This window comes from Panicum virgatum, chromosome 8K (genome assembly GCF_016808335.1).
Source record: "Panicum virgatum strain AP13 chromosome 8K, P.virgatum_v5, whole genome shotgun sequence".
Taxonomy (NCBI): domain Eukaryota; kingdom Viridiplantae; phylum Streptophyta; class Magnoliopsida; order Poales; family Poaceae; genus Panicum; species Panicum virgatum.
In genome coordinates, this window is record NC_053143.1 from 41,526,218 (window position 1) to 41,545,932 (window position 19,715).

At 44.6% G+C, this 19,715-nt stretch overlaps 2 protein-coding genes and 2 pseudogenes across 4 annotated transcripts; all 4 read left to right on the forward strand.

Annotated features, from left to right (window-relative positions):
- Positions 1-1,347: 1,347 nt before the first annotated feature.
- Positions 1,348-6,959, forward strand: LOC120644716 (putative disease resistance protein RGA4). Of its 3 annotated transcripts, XM_039921403.1 has the most exons (5): positions 1,348-1,515; positions 1,635-1,880; positions 2,022-5,986; positions 6,124-6,449; positions 6,623-6,959. In XM_039921403.1, exon 3 carries the CDS (start codon positions 2,058-2,060, stop codon positions 5,922-5,924), a length of 3,867 nt encoding a protein of 1,288 aa, XP_039777337.1. In that variant the 5' UTR covers positions 1,348-1,515; positions 1,635-1,880; positions 2,022-2,057; the 3' UTR covers positions 5,925-5,986; positions 6,124-6,449; positions 6,623-6,959. The 3 variants fall into 3 exon arrangements, with proteins under 3 accessions (XP_039777337.1, XP_039777335.1, XP_039777338.1); XM_039921401.1 differs by having other exon boundaries at positions 6,124-6,662; XM_039921404.1 differs by having other exon boundaries at positions 1,639-1,880; positions 6,124-6,662.
- Positions 6,960-10,522: 3,563 nt separating this feature from the next.
- LOC120645747 lies at positions 10,523-11,722 on the forward strand (annotated as a pseudogene).
- Positions 11,723-15,078: 3,356 nt separating this feature from the next.
- On the forward strand, positions 15,079-15,969 carry LOC120645748 (annotated as a pseudogene).
- A 656-nt stretch (positions 15,970-16,625) lies between these two features.
- LOC120644717 (probable indole-3-pyruvate monooxygenase YUCCA10) lies at positions 16,626-18,250 on the forward strand. The gene is made up of 4 exons (XM_039921405.1): positions 16,626-17,254; positions 17,526-17,759; positions 17,842-17,964; positions 18,079-18,250. Exons 1-4 carry the CDS (start codon positions 16,640-16,642, stop codon positions 18,247-18,249), a joined length of 1,143 nt encoding a protein of 380 aa, XP_039777339.1. The 5' UTR covers positions 16,626-16,639; the 3' UTR covers position 18,250.
- Positions 18,251-19,715: the final 1,465 nt, after the last annotated feature.

Here is a 19,715-nt window from a genome sequence, read left to right on the forward strand (position 1 = left end):
ACCAAGACAAGGCGACCGCCACCGTCTCTCTCAAAGCGTCACCAACGGCACCGTCTTCACTATTGGAGCTTCTCAGCAAGAGGGGTCTCCTTCCCCACACAAAGTGTCGTTGCCTCTCCACACCAAGTCGGAGGGTCACACGACGATTACAATGATTGCTTGCCGCAGCAAGGCTTCTCTCAAGGGAGCTCTCGCAAGAACTACTCCCTATTACAAGCACTAAGCCTACTCTCGCAAGAGTGCTTAAGCTTATATGATGTACAATGAAGCTCTATATATGGTGGTTGGAGGTGTTCTTCAAGTGTAGTAGACTTCTCTATCTCTTCAGCAACTCCAGCACCCTCCAAATGACCCGGCCTTGGGGGTATATATAGCCACACATCCAAAACTAGCCGTTGGGAAAGGCTGGCAAAATTCCTTAACGCCGGTTAAACTGACGCTCCAGTTTTGCCATCACCGGTTCAACCGGTGAATGTTTTTTCTCAGCAACTAGCCGTTACTGCTCCAACGGCTACTTGATCAATTGCGCCGACGCTCTTGAATTCAACGCCGGTTTAACCGGTGAGTGCAAGCTCAGAAACCCCCGAAAAATGGAGTCTCTGGACAACTGCACTGACGCTCATGTTTCCTTCATCACCGGTTCAACCGGTGCCTCTGGGTCTGGCTTCACTTCAAGTCATTGCACCAACGAGTTGTTTTCAGGCATCGTCGGTTCATCCGGTGCAAAACCCTAGCCTCAGCTTCTGGGTCCATTGCACCGATGAGAATGGTCATCACTTAAACCTAAAAGCCTGAGAATGGTCATCTTAACAATCATATTAGTCCAAGTGTTGTGTTGTCTATATCAATCACCAAAACATTATATTGAAATATGGTATGAGAGGCTATTTTCGCTACATCCCTTTGTGCTTGCCATGAGATGTAAATAAATCGATGATGCAAATGCACTAGAGCACTCTTAGTCTCACCCAAATATGATCCAATGCACTTCCATATTTAAGTACGACAATCTCCACTCAAACGTTGAAGGTGAGACTAAAGTTCCTCACATCCTCCTCTTGCACTCATGAACGGGCATTTGAGATTTATTTGGAATAATAAAAAATACACGTTAGGCCAAGGCGCCAAGCCAATTTTTCCGGCAGTTCTGGGACATTCGACTGTTCAGTTTTGTACCTGATCTCCTCTTTGTGGGTGACGATATTTCTTGTTTTACTGTTCATTAAAGAAAGAAAATTACCATTTTTATGCCGTCCGTTAAAAAAAGTCTCCTTGGATAGCTCTATCGTTTCATCTGGACAGGAGTGGACTGTAGAGAGTACATGATATGTGGTGGTGAACGAAGGCTTTACAACCACCGAAAACACCAAAACCACGGTATCTTGCTGCGGACCTGCACTCTAGCTAAGTTGCGCCTAGAAAGTACCTGCAACCCAAAGCCTGTGCATTCTCTGAATTGCCACGGAGGAAACGTTTGGGGATTGAATGGGACACAGCAGTTGACTACATCTCGAGGTGAATGCCCTCTATATTTCATTTTTGTGCTTGTTGAACTTCTAAATTTCTTCTCTATCGTCGCATTTAGGGCTACTTTCTTCTGTAAACAATATTGTTTTTGTTCTACCTCTTGTCAGGTAGGACTCAAACTCTATAAGCTGAAGGCTGAATCAGTCGGCACAAGAGCGACAGATTTCATAGTCGTCTTTGCCAGTCTACCAGAGGCCTTGGAACATTAAGCTGCTATCTCCAAAAAGTTCACTTTATATGTTATAGCTGGCGTTCCCTCACATGCTTGCTGCTTCCTGGTGACGATGGAAACACAGAGAAGAACTTGCCTGTAATTGTAAAGCACCAGTTTATGCGAAGGGCTTTATTCCAAGGTCAGATGTCGTCAATATTACCACCCACTAAATACCAAATTAGAGTGGTGACAGCTTATTAGTTATTAAACACAAAGATTATTGTAGCTCATCTTGCAAATTTATTTATAAAGTAGCAGATTATTTCAATTTAATTTGCAGGTATGAGCAAGGGAGAATCGGAGCTTCTTAAAAGAAATGACTGGAATTGAAGCTGCTTTAGTATCTGGGATATTGAATATTGTGGGGACAAAGTTAGCTCCACTGGTGACAAAAAGGTTCAGCTCGATAGCAGGTGTCACCAAAGATCTTCAGGACCTCCAGGATCTAGTTGAGGATATAAAGATTTGGTTGGAACGAGTAGGTAGTAGAGCATTAGAGAACGAGCGTTCATCTAATTGGCTTAAACGATTGAAAGAGGCTGCTTACGATGCTGAAGATTTGGTCAATGAGTTCCATATCAAGTCTGAGAAACATGGCGCAAATGTTGCAGGTGACAACAGTGTTGTGATCAAATACTTATGGAGAAAACCAAAATCAATTCTGTTTGAATGCAAGACAGCTCAAGAGATCAAGAAGATAAAGAAGAGACTTGATGAAATCGTGAAGGGAAGAAGTGACTATAGCACAATAGCAAATAGTATGCCAGTGGTTCATCCTGTTCAGCATATAAACAAGATGATTGGTGAGGTGGCACTATGGACTATCGTGGACGAGACCTTAATATTTGGGCGGGATCAAGAGAAGGATCTGGTGATAACTGAGCTCACAGAGGCTAGTCTCCAACAAAAAATAAAGATAGTTTCAGTAATTGGACTAGGTGGCTCCGGAAAAACTACTCTTGCAAAACTAGTATTCAATGACAGTGCTATACAAAATCATTTTGAAGCCATACTGTGGGTTCATGTATCAAGAGAATTTTCTGTTCAAAAGCTTGTTGAGAAGTTGTTTGAAGCTATTACAGATGACAAGGCAGACCACCTTCCGTTGCAGCGTGTGAGCAGAACAATCTCAGACAAGTTGGCTGGAAAGAGGTTTCTACTTGTCATGGATGATGTTTGGACTGAGGACCGCATCGACTGGGAGCAATTCGCGGTACATCTGAAGAGTGGAGCACCTGGAAGTTGCATTTTACTCACCACTCGCAATAGACAAGTTGCCGAAGTGGTGGATTCTGCATGTACATTTGACCTGCCATTGTTGTCTGAGGTGGATAGCTGGAAATTGTTCCAGCAAAGTTTTGGAATTTCCATGGAGGCTTTGGACCCTGAATTCCGAGAACTTGGAAAAGAGATTGTGAAGAGATGTGGTGGCATGCCGCTTGCAATTAAATCTCTTGCTGGTGTTCTCTGTGGAAAGAAAAGAATAGAAGAATGGCAGTTCATAAGAGAGAGTAATTTATTAGATGCCGAGGAGAAACAAGATAATGTATCAGCATGTTTGCGGTTGAGCTATTTTAATTTTCCACATCATCTAAAGCATTGTTTTACACATTGCTCTATATTACCAAGAGGCCATTTAATCTACAAGCGCCGTTTGATTTATCAATGGATCGCACATGGTTTCGTCACGACTAACCAAGCTCAGCAACCAGAAGATGTTGGAATTGACTACTTCAATTTTCTTCTGAAAGTGGGTTTTCTTCAAGATTCAATCCAACGTCGATATGACAGTGATGTAGGATACAAAATGCATGACCTGGTTTATGATCTCGCTAGACAAATTTTGCGGGATGAATTAGTGTCTGAGAAAGCAACTAGTGATCAAATAAAAGGATGCAGGTATTTATCTTTGACTTCATGCACGAGCCCGGTTGACAGGAAGCTATTTAACAAGGTCCACGCTCTGTACGTTTCTAGGGGTAATCCTGCATTTGACAAGAGAATAAACAAGAGGTCTTGCGTGCGCACAATTATATTGGAGCGTATAAGTGCTGCTTCGCTGTGTCTCTATTTATCGAAGTTTGAACTCCTGGGGTATCTTGAAATCTCCAATGTTAAATGTGAAGTACTACCAGAAGCTATCTCGCACTGTTGGAACCTCCAAGCCATTCACATGATAGATTGCCATAGACTTGCAAATCTTCCACAGTCTATTGGTAAGCTTAAGAAGCTAAGAACGCTAGTACTTGATGGTTGTTGGAAAATCAGCACTTTACCTCAGTCTATTTGTGGCTGTGATGATCTTCAGAGTTTGTATGTAAAGGGTTCTAAGATGGAAGACATACCTCAATCCATATGGAAAATTGAAAAACTTAGGGTCCTATGGTTTTTCGCTAATGTATTAGAACAGTTTGCTTCGGTTCAGCATTTTGGGAAGATTTGCAATTTACAGACTATCACCTTAAGTTATTGTTCGCTCCAACACGTGCCTCAGTGTATCACTTTGCTGACTCATCTAGAACATCTAGACCTTGAAGGCTGTAGAGAGCTTGTGGAATTGCCTGAAGGCATAGCGAACTTAAAAATGCTGCAAGTTTTGAATCTATACAGATGCAACAAGTTACGTGGCCTGCCAGCAGGTTGTGCACAACTGACTCATTTACACAAGTTGGGCTTGTTTGTTATAGGAGAGAGTACTACGCATGCAAGGATCTCAGAGCTTGAAAATCTTGATAAGTTAAACGGTGAGTTGCAAATAAAGAATATCACACATGTGAAGAATCCAGATGATGCAGTAAAGGCTAATTTGAGAAAAAAGAATGGAATACGGAAATTGTCATTAGATTGGCACTCAAGGTCATGGGTGGAGTTTGGGGATAGTGATACTGAAGAATTAGTTTTTGTTGAGCTAAGGAGAGAAGAAGAGTTATTGTTACATATGGAGAAGGACCTGCGTTTGCTCAATGGTCTTGAACCACCATCAGAAATTCAGGAGCTCCGAGTTGGTGGATATTCAGGTTTGCGGTTGCCATGTTGGATGACAAAGCAGAGTGATTCTTTTGATCTGGCTGACATGCATATGTTGAAGAAAAGCAAACCTCTTCCATTCTCCCATCTGACTAAACTAGTGTTGGAAAATTTACCAAACTTGGAGCATCTGCAGGGACTTGTGGATTTGCCTGCGATAAAGATCCTTGAGCTGAGAGCACTGCCTAAGCTTGACTTGCTTACTTTCACAGCTGATGTAGCAGATGGGAAGGAAGAAGTGGACCTGCAATGCCATTTCCCTAGCCTTCTCGAGTTAGTGATAGGTGACTGCTCGAAATTGAACGTGAAGACGTACTTTCCATTGTCTTTGCAGAAATTAACACTGGAAGGAAGCAATGAACCGTTGCTGTCCCTAGGTAGCTTCTTCCGTTGTCCGGGTGATGCTCATGAGGATGATGAGTCTTGCTCTTCCTCCTATATTACGGAGGTGAAGACGGATCCTTGTCGCCTCACGCAACTGAAACTTGGAAAACTGATAGGATCATCCGGTTGGGAGGTGCTGCAGCATCTCACCGGGCTTCGTGACTTGGAAATTAATAGGTGCAATGAACTTAGGCAATTGCCTGAGACCATGCGAGGCCTCACCTGCCTCCATAGGCTGTCGTTGCAAAAATGCGAGAATCTTTGCGTGCTTCCGGAGTGGCTTGGAGAACTCCAATCTCTGCGGAGGTTAGATATTTTTTTTCTCCCAGCAATATCTAACCTCCCTCCATCAATAAATCGCCTCACACTCCTCCAAGATCTAGACATAAGGGGATGCAAACCCCTCCAGCGGCTGCCTGAGGAATTCGGGGAGCTATGCTCTCTACGTAGCCTTACCTTGTGGGGGTTGCCTGCCCTGACTTGCCTCCCCGAGAGCATGCAGCGTCTCACCTCACTTCAATTTCTCAATTGGGTTGATTGCCACTGCCAGCTTCCAGAGTCCCTAGGTGAACTTCCTGCACTTCGAAAATTCTGGATCCAGAACTGCCCTACACTTACATCCTTGCCCCACTTCATTCAACGCCTTCCTGTTCTTGAGGAATTACACATAGCAACCTGTCCTGAGCTGTATAAGCGTTGCCAGGAAGGAGTGGGGCAGGATTGGCACCTTGTCTCGCATATTCCGTATTTGGAATTGGATGAATTTTACTAGGCCATTATGGTCTTCAGAATGGCGCATCATATTCGTATTCAAAGGCAAACAGGCAAGGCCAGGTGAGATATTTCTGTTTCTCTCTGTCACGCCACACACCACTCTGCTTCCAAAAATCTAGGCTATAAGTACGTATTTAATTGTCTTTCTCTTTTGCCTCTCGGAACTAATGAGTTGTTTTCATTCTTTCTTTTTTCAGAATATGCAGTTGATAGGTGTTAACCACCTATGGTCTATGGAAAAAGAGCCGTTCCAATGCTAAAGAAATGGACAAAATCTTGTGTCCGGCCTTAAGCTTGGCGTCAGTGGAAACAAATATTGCATCATGCCAGAGGCCCAAAGCTTCTGGGACGATCTCTGGCATGGAGCGGATCCCCTGGCAGTGACACACATTTTCGCGTCCCTCCACAGTCAATCGTTTAGGCACAATCGGAATCTCGGCTTCGACGTGGAGGATGCTCATGTTCGCTACTCGCTAGTCCGCCTATGCCCCCACCAAGCGTACACTCTGACGTCTTGATACAGGTAATATGCTGGATGCTCGGGAAACGCAGCAATGATGCAAACACACCCCCTAAACCGGCATGTAACTGAGCAACAATTATTTGTTAGCAGTGATCAGTAAATTTGTGGGGAGCACTCCTCCCCTCCGTTTTGAAAACCTCAGTTTTGTGTAAAAAAAAATTGTACCTTTGCAGAGATGATTGGACAATACAACGGCAGCCGTGTCCATTAGTATGACTGAATTTCATGATTCTTTTTTGGGAGGGATTCTGCTGATGGCAGAGCGCTCAGAAGAGAACATGTGTCTCAGTGGAAGTGTGATCGATACAGTTATCAAGACTGTGAACTAGATAATTGAGCTGGAGGAGTATCATGGTGATGACGCTTTCTTCCCCTCTCTTTCTTCATAAGGATAATTGCAATGGGTGGTTTCATTTTGTTGTTTCCAAGAGCCCCACAACACCAAAACACACAAAAAAAATCATGGATGAAACTAACACCACAATACATTGTTTCATATTTGCTATTTCATAAGCTCTCATCCCATTTAATTCTAGGACCCATCAAGAGTTGGTAACCGTGCATATATGGTTTTATCTAGATAAAACCCATTTTATCTCTCTTCTCATTAAACAAGTGCCATATCATCTAAACTGGTGACATGACATTCTATTTAATATGCATGAAACTATAACGAAACCTCTATAGGAAATAGCCTATGACTCTGTCATTTCAGCAAATTTAATGCTCATGACACTTCTATGACACTCTTATAGAGATTAGCCTTACAAGTACATGGTCTAATGTACTTCCAACTCAACTTATGTTCTGGCAGTGGTATTATCAACGCCAAGCTGCTTCACTCTATCAGAATAAACTGTCTCTCCATTTATTAGCTTAATAAGCTACTTTTGTAAAAGCGTCTGAAAGAAGATCCACATCTCAGTAACTACATCGTACCCACAGCAACACATAACTAGTTTTGTTGGCAACATGGCATAAAACGCCATCGATCAGAAAATAGAAGGTTGGGGTTACGATGATCAAATTATCACAGTGTATGATATCTATTATCGCCACTGAATATTAAAGTACGATTTTTGACCATATTTGACAAGGATAATGCACTCTTTTTTTTGTCCATTGCAATTTTTTATTAAAAAACTAACAATTCAACATTTATCATTAGTTGTTTACTATGAATGTTCTTGATGTAGCGCATACCTCCATTCACTGAATGATCATGTGTCCTTACAACAATTACATGTTTGCCCACTCGATTCAAAAGGCATCTATTATCTTATTATTTGGCCAACATACGGAGCCTCCACATTCGCTCTCAAGGCCTAGAAATTCTCACGTTAATCGGAGCTCACAAAGTCCAAACAAAGGCATAGCATAAAACAGTATTTGGAAATAAAGTAAACCATTTATTTCCCCAATTAAATTAAATCTTATTATTTGGCGAACAAACGGAGCCTCCACATTCACTCTCACAGGGCCTAAAAATTTTCACATTAATCAGAGAAAATAAGAGAAATTTAAATTACCCACCGCCGCCATTGTAATAAAATTAGACAAAAATACCCCTTATCTTATTAGTCATGAATTGAAGAGGGCCAACGTCAGCTCGCAAAGTTCAAACGAAGGCAGAGCATAAAACAGTATTTGGAAACAAAATAAATCATTTATTTTCATAATTAAATCTTATTATTTGGCCAACAAATGGAGCCGCCATTATAATTAAATTAGTCAAAAATACCCCTTATCTTATTAGTCATGAATTCAAGGGGCCAACGTCAGCTCACAAAGTCCAAACGAAGTCAGCATAAAACAGTATTTGAAAATAGAGTAAATCATTTCTTTCCAATTAAACTATGAACTTCATTTTCTGTGTAGCCACGCATGGGTTCCGATAATACGTAATTTGTAATATATTATGCTATAAATTCTTTGCAAACGGAAGCATCTTCTGTATTTAAAATATCTTGATCGAAGGGTACGATGTTACAATAGGCTGGTCAGATAAATAGGTTGTTCCTCATATTCCCAATATAGATGAGCTAACTAAGCTTCAGGAAATTCAACGACAACCAATGCAGAAAAAAACAGGGGTATCAACTGGGACAGCTAAAAGACATGAACGAGATTGCTCGTGGTTAAAATATCAGAAATCTTGAAAATATTATCGGAAAGAATGCTCGCTGGACCAAACAAATGCCATAGGTCGCCATGAAGAAGCTCCTCAGACCTGCTTGCCGCATCCAGATTCCCGGCCATGCTTCCTGCCCCTGCTTGCCGCACTTCCTTGCCACACATGCTGCGGCCGCTCGCCGCATCTTACAGCACCCGCTCAGCACATAAGCTTCCTCGCCCGCAAACCAGCTGTCGGGTACCATAATTAGGGGCACCCTAACCTAGGGACTAAAACGTCCCCAAACACGCAAACACAATCAAAGCACTTGGGCCAAATCCTCCCCTGGAGCAGTACCATTATCCATACTTGGATGCCCAAGTCATCTCCAGGTGTAAAAAGCCCAAATACACGCTCGGCCCACGGCCCGATGCCACGGTGCGGCCTTTCCGAGGCCTCACAGGCCGCAGAGCAACCTTCGCCTCGCTTGAGGTCTCCCCGCCGAGGCCCCTAGCAGCGTGTCACATCTCCGCCTCGCCCGAGGGTGAGGGGTCACCCTCGGCGCGCAGGCAAACTCCGCCTCGCTCGAGGCCCCCTCGATCGAGCCCTCTACGGGGCCTCGGCGCGGGGGGAACTCCACCTCGTTCGAGACCCCCCCTCGGCAGACTGGGGCTGTATCCCAACCACCCGACGGGACTGCCGCATTTATTGCTAACCACCCCACGGCATGGAATGGGAATCAGACGGCATCAGCAGCCACGTCGCACAGCGGATATGACCCGAGTCCCGTCCGCCTGCTCTTGTCACTGTGCCGCTATTCCCGGCACTATGCGGACCTGCGGCGCACTGTGCGGACATGTCTGACACCGCATGACCACTGTGCTACTAAATCTTTGTACTCTCTCCTCTGCAGGACCCTCGGCGGGCTTGGGCAGCAACCCTCGAATACGGTACGGCCCTTGACCGGGATGAGGCCACCATCAATAGCACCCTCGGCGCCCTGCCTCGCCAAACGCGGAGCACAGCGTGCCCTACAGCCACCGCCATGCCGTCGACTGGCACCATAGGACAAAGACACGTCCCGGGCACGGTCAAAAGGTTTCCAAGGACAACGACCACACTTGGAGCCATGCCCCACAGTGCTCGGTAACAGGAACCATCGACTGTTCTTCCCCGATTCAGGGAGGAAGGGGTGACTTCAGAGATCTCCCACGCATGTAACTCGTCCCTCCTTGAGTCTATAAAAGGAGGGAGGGGCACAAGCAGACACAGGCAGACAGCCACTCGCACTCTCTTCTCTCCATATTGGCACCTGCCTCAATCAACTCTAGTACATCTAGAGACTTGGGAGCTTCTCTCCCTCTCTCGTTCAGACTTGTACCCCCTACTACAAGCACCCCGGTGCAACATAATACAGTGCTCCCTCTCTGCTGGACGTACGACCACATCGGCCGGAACCAGAATAAATCCAGTGTCATTGTGTTTCCTCTTACATCAACCATCTAGGGACTGGGACACGCAGCATCATTACTGGTTGGTGCTAGACCGCGAGGTCCGGACACCGACACCAGCCAGCCATTAGCGCTGCCGGACTGAGAATCAGAAACTAGCCTACGGGACGCCAACGAGATAAGGTACTGGAAGACAAGGACAAATCAAACGAAAAGTAGATAAGGGTGATAAGGTTATTAAAGCCATTTCTCAATCTCATGTGAATTGTCCACGCTATTTTATTAACATTTTAGAGTTTACACGTACCCTCAATAAACAACTTTGTATACTACTTTTATCTATAAAATGTCAAAACAAACTAAAATTAAAAAATTACACATAAAAAATATAGTTTGTACTAAAAGTTAAAAAAAACATAAAGTTAGAATACAAAATAAAGGATGTAAACTTATATAATATCTAGCCGCGCAAATGCGCGGGTGGCCCACCTAGTTTAACTTATTACAGCATGGTCATAAATTTTCTACAGGAATACTTTGCAAAATGGGGACAGCAAGGCATGGTTGATCTGAAACAAGAGCTTGATCAGTTACTCATGCTAATCTCAGGTCGATGCTTAATTGGGAAGGAGGTTTGGAAGAAAATAATTGATGAGTTCATTACTCTGTTTAATGAACTCATCAATAATGGCATGTGCCTAACCAGCGTATTATTCCCATATGCCCCAACTCCAGCAAACTAACGACGTGACCAAGCGCGTGCCAAGCTCTCGGAAATGCTCATTGAGATTGTAAGATTGCGCAAGAGCTACAACTGTGTCGAGGATGATGTTCTGCAGAACTTGATAGATTCCAAATACAGTGATGGCCGCTCCACAACAGAAGCAGAGGTCGTTGGGCTGATCATCTCCTTTCTCTTTGCAGGAAAGCACACTAGTACCATCACTAGTACATGGACAGGTGCTCACCTGCTTGCCAATGCAAGGTGCTTGACATCTGCCCTCGAGGAGCAAAAGCAAATAATCAGAAAATATGGGGATCATTTAGACTACAATGCCTTCCAAGAGATGGACACCTTGCACTATTGCATCAAGGAGGCGCTGCGAATCCACCCTCCATCACCGATATTTAGTCGGAAGGTACACAAAAACTTCACTGTGCAGACAAAAGATGGTAATGAGTATGAGATCCAGAGAGGGCATACCATAGTAAGCCCGGTGCTATTCAATTGCAACTTACCTCACATTTATAAGGGCCCGGATGTGTATGACCCAGACCGCTTTGGTCCTGGAAGAGAAGAAGACAGAGTTGGTGGTAAGTTTGCTTACACGCCATTTAGTGGTGGAAGGCATGCTTGCATAGGCGAGTCTTATGCTTATTTACAAATTAAGGCGATCTGGAGCCATTTGCTAAGAAACTTTGAGCTCAAATTGGAGTCTCATTTCCCTGAGACCAGCTGGACCAAGATAACCTCGGAGCCGAAAGGAGGAGTAATGGTGAGTTACAAGAAACGGCAGCTACTACATACAACCTAGGTAGTTGGTAAATTGGTGTGTGCTTGCCATATATAGTTACGTATGGTTGCATGTGTAATATGTGTGTATGTTGTTTGTAAGCCCACACAAGTGGTATGATGTGATGGTGCCATTTGTCACAGAAGTTAAGAGTATTTTCACAGATAGAGAATTGGACATCGGTACTAGGTAGGAACCCCGGTTAGTACCTGTTTCGCGTCCGATACCAACTAGTCGGTACTAAATGCATCTGCATTTAGTATCGGTCGGGGTGACCAGTATTAAATAACAAATTTATTATCGGTCGGCAACACCAACCAGTACTAAACTGCTTGCCATGTGGGCGTTTGGGGATTTTTTTTGCTTGCTTATGTTTCTTCTATTTTTCTTTCTAGTTTTAGTTCCAATTCGTATTCATATCCGTTTGTGTTTGCATATTCGTCTAGCATTTGTCTCTGTATCTAGCATGGCAATGACTATATATCATATGTAACATATATGTACAATTTATATACACTTCAATTATTACAATCACTTTAAATAATAATGCACACCTAGGATTAAATATTAATTACAAGTACCCATATAAGTTGTTTCCTGACAAGTACTTCAAGTGTTACTACTCTTCATCGTCGTCCCTGTTTAAATCAAGTTGACCCACGCTTATAATTTGCATAAAGTTCTCCATTGGGAATTATAACCTCATCCAGCAGGAATCCACAGAGTGCTTCTTGAATTGCCCTAACTTTTTCTGGTTCGATGAGGTCTTCTTTCATTCGCCAAATCTATCACGTGCAAACATTATTATATTAAATCAATACATGTACTGAATTAAATGCAAAAATTTGTTATTAATTTTTTACATACATTGAATTCTTTTTGCATCATTCTCTTTGCACAGCATAATGTTTGGATGAACTCACTTACGTAGTAGCCACATAAGTTGTTTCCTTGCGCCTATCTCAAACTTATATATAGATGGGTTATGAAATATTTATGGTGTTTAAAGAAATGACACTAGATATGTGAATTGTATTCATTAAGTCTGTTTGATATCAAGATCACACGACTTGTCTGTTACTCCTATATATGTGTCTTCTGAGGAAGCAAGCCCATGCCTTTTGGAAGATGTCTATGAGATTTTGATATTTTATTATTGATTTTCTCAAAGAGTCGAACACCACAACTCGGGCTCAATCAATCTTGATACAAAGCAAGATCTAGTGAAAACTGTTAATACACGTATATAGATGAAATGTTGGATATACTTATTATAAAATTGAAGGGATGAAAAAAGAGTTGAAGGACTCACTTGAAGTTGTATGGCAACAGAATGAATGTACAAGTATGTTGTTTATCCAGGGCCCTGAATATATTGGTCCGACTTGGTCATTGATTACACTATTCTCGTTTATAACATTTGGGTCCACGAAGCTAATGTTATAGTACCCCTTTCTTCAGCATTCCTGCGGCTTCATCCTACATGATGATACAAAATAAAAGAGCAGATGAGAAAGCACAGACGTAGTAGAGCTAGAATATAGAAATGAGAGGAAACATTTACATAGGAAATGAACTGACGAGGGATTTATCTTGAGCGTCTTGATGGTATAGAAACCAAGGACTAATAAATTTAATCCATATGTCAGCTAGCCCCTGAAATAAATGGCTATCTTGAACTCGAGCCGCGAACATTACACATCCATATTCAGATTGCTTCATGTACTATTGATGCAACTCATGCATTCTCATTGCTAGCATCTTCAGGAACTCTGGCCACATAAGTGATTTCCCAATACAAATTGTTTTCTACCTGCCCTTGGGTGAATTTGGATAGGATCCTCCCCTTGGAATTGAAATTTTGTGAGTTTTGTTTCCACCACAAAGGCGTCCATAGCTTCATCCTCTTTTGAAAGCACTATAAGCAGAGGTATTGATCGTTGGGGTTGTTCTCTGAGCTAGGGAATGGTCGACCGATGGCTACTCTTCTTCTAATAAGACTTCATGATTGTGCGGTCATAGTGCGATATTTTCTTTCTCCCTTGGTTGGCACAAGCGTGAAGTGATCGGTAACCTCCTTTCTCACTTGTGCATTCAATTCCTCATTAGTCATTTTGTATGCTAACTTCTTAGGTGGAGGCTTCTCTTTTTTCTTAGGTGGGTTCTTCTTTGCCTCAGGAGGTGGCAGTGCGGCGGCAAGCCTTTGTATTCTTCTTCACCTTAGGAGGCAGTGGACTCAAGCTGGGGTCCCTTGGAGCGGGTGATGATTACGGATCGACGCTAGGATCCCTTTGCGCGGCGGGCGACCGCTGAATGATTCTAGGGTCCATTTGTGCGGCCAGCTACGGCGAATCCATGCTGGGGTCCCTGTGCGGGTGGTGACGGCGGCCCTATGCTGGTTGCTGGCCTAGATCTCTGAGCCAATGCTGTGGAATCTGTGGCCCCTTGCGGAAATCTTATGTCACTACAACAAAATTCCAATAACCGAGACACTTTAAAATTGCCTCGGAGGCGGGCACATTAAAAACCGCCCAGTTAATGCCTTCGATTAACCAAGGCAGACATTTTTTATTAATCAAAACAGTTACAAAAAACTACCTCCCAAAATCCATTAACGAGGCGGTTGTTTTAAAATATCCGTCTCGGTTAATACCCCTATTTTCAGAGACGGACAACTTATAAAGACCCTCCACGGTTAATGGACCAAGCCCAATGCAAGCCCATATGAGCCCGATAGCTGAGAAGAGTATATAAATAAATCAAAACCCTAAACCCACACACCCCATACTCACCCAAGCACACTTCTCCCTCTCTCTCTCCCTCCCTCCCTCCCTCCCTCCCTCCCCTCTCACGCCGCGACGTCCCCCACACCGCCCCAGCCCCACCATCAGTCGCGCCCCCTCCCTCCCTCCCTCCCCGCCCCACCATCAATCGCGCCCCCTCCCTCCCTCCCCTCCAACGCCGCCCCACCGCGGGCTGCGTCCCCTCCCTCCATCGCGCCCCTGTCCTGGCAGCACGTGGGGCCTATTCAGTGGCAGCTGCTCGGCGGCCCGGCGGGGAGAGTAGATCCGGCGGCCTGGTTGCGCGAGCAGGTGGGGAGGCGGCGCAAGCAGGAGGGGCGCGGCGGCCCGGCGGCATGAGCAAGAGGGGCGGCGGCCCGGCGGCTGCGCGGCCTCGAGCGCGGCGCGCCTAGATCCGGATCCTGCAGCGGCGGCGGCGGCTGGCCAGCAGCGACACCGGCGATGGGCTTGGCAGGCCCGTGATGGGCTCCGCAGGCTCGGGTTTTTTTATTTTTTTATTTGTTTAACTGAGGCGGGCAGACGCAACCGTCTCGGAAAAAAGGTCATTCACCGTGACCTTGCCCCCGAGGCGGTTGCGAAAAATGCCTCAGTTAATCGTTTTTGCCCACCTCGGTTAATCATTTTTGTAATAGTGTGTAGTGATTGTTTCAACAGCTCCAAATTTGGAGGGCATGTTGTAGTTCCTATTCTGCATCGTCTCTAGGATCTCAAGGTTGAGGAGTCTGATGCGGACATGCATGCTGTATTGTAATGCGCGCGCCTAGTCCCCTCCCGCCGGTGCTGCTGGCCGCCAGCGTGCTCGCCATGGCGGAGTCGCCGTGGTGGCTCGTGATGCGCAAGCGCCACGCCGAGGCGCGCGCGGTGCTCATACGCACCTCGGACACCCCCGCCGAGGCCGGCCTCCGCCTTGAGGAGATCAAGCAGCAGCCCGGCGCCGGCGACAGAGACAGCAGAAGCGTCTGGCAGGAGCTGCTCCTCCGCCCCTCGGCTAGCGTCCGCCGGATCCTCATCGGCGTGGTCGGGGTGCACTTCTTCCAGCAGGCGTCCGGCATCGACGCCATCGTGCTCTATAGCCCGCACTGGTGTTCCGGAAGGCCGGCATGGCATCGAACAAGGCTGCGCTCTTCGCCACCGTCAGTGTCAGGGTCGTCAAGACGTGCTTCGTCCTGGTGGCCGCGCTCTTCTGCGACCACCTCGGCCGGCGGCCGCTCCTCCTCGCCAGCGCGGCGGGGGTTGCCGGCGATGGGGGTGGCGTTCAGCAGCGCCGGCTCAGTGGCGAGCATGGCGGCGACCGTCGCGTCGGTGCTGGCCTTCATGGTGGCATTCTCCGTCAGGCTCGGGCCGCTGGCGGGCACGTACAGCGCCGAGGTCATGCCGCTGCGGCGCAGGGCGCGAGCTTGGGCATGGCGGTGAACCAGCTGGTAGCGCGCTGGTGAGCATATGACGTTCATCTCGCTTGCCGACGCGATCACCATGCCCGGGTGCTTCTTCCTCTGCGCCGGGATGGCCGCAGCCGCCTGCGCGTTCGTGTACGCCCGGATGCCGGAGGCAAGGGGCCGGAGCCTCGAGGACATGGACGAGCTTCGCCAAGTGATCGTCGAGGGCTTCGATTTAGAAAAACCTTTATGGGTATCTGGGTGATTTGACGTTACAAATGGTGTGGGAATTGACACCATTTTTATTTATTTTAGTCATACAATTTCTTGCCTCTATCACATTTTGTACTCTCTAATTAATTCATGCTTTTTAAAAAAAATGATGGTACGATACAAAAGAGTATGCATGGGTGGGGAAGGTGTTGATGACACTAGGTATAGAAAGAGTTTTTAGGAAAGATTTAGTAGGAATAATTTGTCATACATCGTGTTTCTAGCCATTTGTGTACTATGTGAAGCTTTCAAATTGATGTTATGAATCATGCTCAAAATGGCGCCGTGCTACCGTTACTCTTTTTTCCTAGTTTAGATTTCTGAATTTGCATTATGTTCGTGCTAACACATTAAGATGCCTCACACTGAGTCATTATATATATAAAGTAATTTTCTCGAAGGGTCACCGTGTCATCCAACACCATTGCACGCACAATCATCCATACTTTGCATTGTCCTTTTAACAATAGTTTCCCAAATTTGATAGCAACCACGTTCCCATGCAGTCAAAAGCAATGTACGCGTCAAAGAAAGATATATATACTTCTCTCTTAAGCAGACCTTCACAGTCCATCAAGCAAACAACAAACAACATTTCTCCAAAGGCCTACCTTCACATCTCACTTATTCTTCACCGTAGTTTTTCAGCTTTCTTCTACTCAATGGAGGAGCAAACTGTAGTTCTCATTGTGGGCGCAGGCCCAGCTGGCCTTGCAACGGCGGCATGCCTCACCAAGCTCTCTGTCCCATATGCCATCGTTGAGCGTGAGGATTGCAGTGCCTCCTTGTGGCGAAACCGCGCCTACGACCGTCTCAAGCTACACCTTGCAAAGGAGTTTTGCGAGCTACCCCACATGCCGTACCCAGAAGATGCCCCAACCTACATCCCAAAGGATCAGTTTGTGAAATACCTAGATAACTATATTGAGCATTTTGATATCCGACCAAAGTATCATACTACCATCGAGTCATGCACATATGATGAAGATAGAAAGTGCTGGTTCAGTGTGGCACGTGCCGTGGCAACATCCGTGGTTGTTAGGTACACAACTAGGTTTCTTATTGTTGCAAGTGGTGAGAATAGTGAAGCAAACATTCCGGTGATTCCTGGGCTGCATGACTTTGCTGGAGAGGCTATCCACTCATCCAGGTTCAAATCTGGTGCTGCCTACTCGGGGAAGAAAGTACTCGTGGTTGGATGTGGCAACTCCGGAATGGAAATCGCCTACGACCTTGCATCTCATGGTGCCAATACATCCATTGTTGTTCGTAGCCCGGTATGTGTGTTATTAATCCTTCTTCATTTGAGAGCACAAATACAACTTGAGTTTAATTGTGTAAGAAAATTCTTAATTTGAGTTAAATCAGCATTCACAATGTTTAGGTTTTAATTCATCATAAGCTTTGCAAGAAAAATTATGTATATACAACTAAACATGTGAAAAAAAGTACTGAAACACTTTTGGAAGGACCAATATGATAATCTATACACATCTGCCTTGTTGTGTCCTTACAAATATATTTATGCGATACGTTATATGCTTGCAGGTACATGTAATGACAAAAGAAATAATACGGTTGGGCATGACATTGGTCCAACATATCCCCGTGAATGTTGTGGATGACCTTCTTGTGAGGTTGGCAAATTTTGTGTTTGGTGACCTGCTTTCACATGGAATTGTGAGACCAAAAATAGGTCCTCTTGGACTCAAGGCAGAAACTGGTCGATCTGCTGTTCTTGATGTTGGGACCGTGGGTTTAATCAAGAAAGGGATTATCAAAGTGAGCATATTTTCTCATGCGACAAAGTTTTTTTACAATAAAGTTTCTTCATCAATTTATTCATGCTTATTTACAATTTCAGGTGCTTGGAAATATTTCCAAAATCAAGGGCAACATAGTTGAATTTGAAAATGGGAAAGAAAGCACTTTCGATGTCATTGTGTTTGCTACTGGATATAAAAGCACAGCAAATACGTGGCTCAAGGTAGCAATAGTGTTAATGCTTGGCTCTTTCCATGCAATTAAACTATTACAAACTACACGTGTGTCATTTGTATTTTGACAAGTTAATAATTTATTTTTTAATTAATGATTTCAGAATGGTGAAAGCATGCTGAATAATGCTGGATTGCCAAGGAAGGAATTTCCAAATCATTGGAAGGGTGCCAATGGGCTCTATTGTGCTGGTTTGGCAAGGAGAGGCCTGGCTGGTATTGCCATGGATGCCAAGAATATTGCCAATGACATTTTGTCTAGCTACCATGCATAAATGTGATACTTAGATGATCAAGCTAGACATTAATTGTATTTTCATTGGTGGTTGTTCTATCATTTAGCCACATCATTGGTGGTTGTTCTACTGATCTTCATGTTGCGAGAAGTAGTTTGTACTTTGTATTGAACTAATATTGCAAGACCACAATTCATTGTGACATACTATGCTACCTAGTGGAATGATGAAATATTTATTACATATTTTGTACACATGAATAGTCACGCAACAACAAGCATACTTTCAGAAAGATATTGTGGAATATTTCAAAATTTATAAAGTGACAATTGTATTGTGTTGCCACAACAATGGAATTTCACCACTTTGACTCTCCAACATATACCATGGCGGTGCACAGGTAAAGACACATAAATGAAGACCACTGTAACAATAAAAAAACATTGCATAGAAGATTAAAAATTGTACGAGCAATCTAATTGGGTAGATTGAGAATAAGTTACAAAAACAAATTAATGTGACAAAAAAATATATTTAGAAATCTGAGTTTAAAAAAAACCCAATACCAAGTAGCACTATAAAGTGATGTAAATTATTATTACACTATAATTTTGCATGGTCAAAATATTATATATTATATTTATGAGTTTTATGCCTTTATTTAATTTGTTACATAAAAAAACATTGAAAACACTTATAAAAAATCGGACTCAATATGACAAAATTAACGGCATACACCTATATTCTGTGTGATAAACTGATGTAAAATATGACACTATAATTTTGAAGGGTCAAAATATTATATATATATATGCATTTTTATGCCCTTATTTAATTTATTACAGAAAACACATTTGAAACACCTATAAAAGAAAATTTGGACTCAATATGATGAATCTATATTCTTTGTGATGAAGTGATGTAAAGTATGACACTATAATTTTGCATGGTCAAAATAGGATTGAGGCGGTTTACTACCGAGTGTGTGCTTGGCTTGGTAATAAATTGGCTCCACCAAATTTTTCCGCTAGAGTGGCAGTTTAGTACCGAATGTAGCCACGGTCCGCTACTAAACTGCGTGAGCCCGGTACTAAACTGAACTTCTATAAAGCCCCCTGCACTTAGCATCATTTCAATCTTCCTCATCGTCGTCCATGCTGTCTTGGAAATTGTGCCACCACGCTGTCATCGCCCTGCCTCCCCCCAGCGGCCCCGCCCCGACCTCCGCGCCTCTCCTCCACCATGTCATCGCTGTCATCCCCGTGTCACCACTGACACCATGCTCGTCATCGCCCTGCCTCTCGCCAGCCGCGTCACCCCGACCTCCGCGCCTTTCCTCCACCACGTCGTCGCTTCGTCCTCCCCACATCGCCATGGATGCCACCCACGTCCTCCCCGTCCCGGCGCCGCCACTTCATCCCCAGCACGACCTCGTCCCGGCTCAGTCCTGGCACTTTCGTGCCCTGTACCTCCGCGCCTGGCCTCCACACCGCCGTGCCCTGATG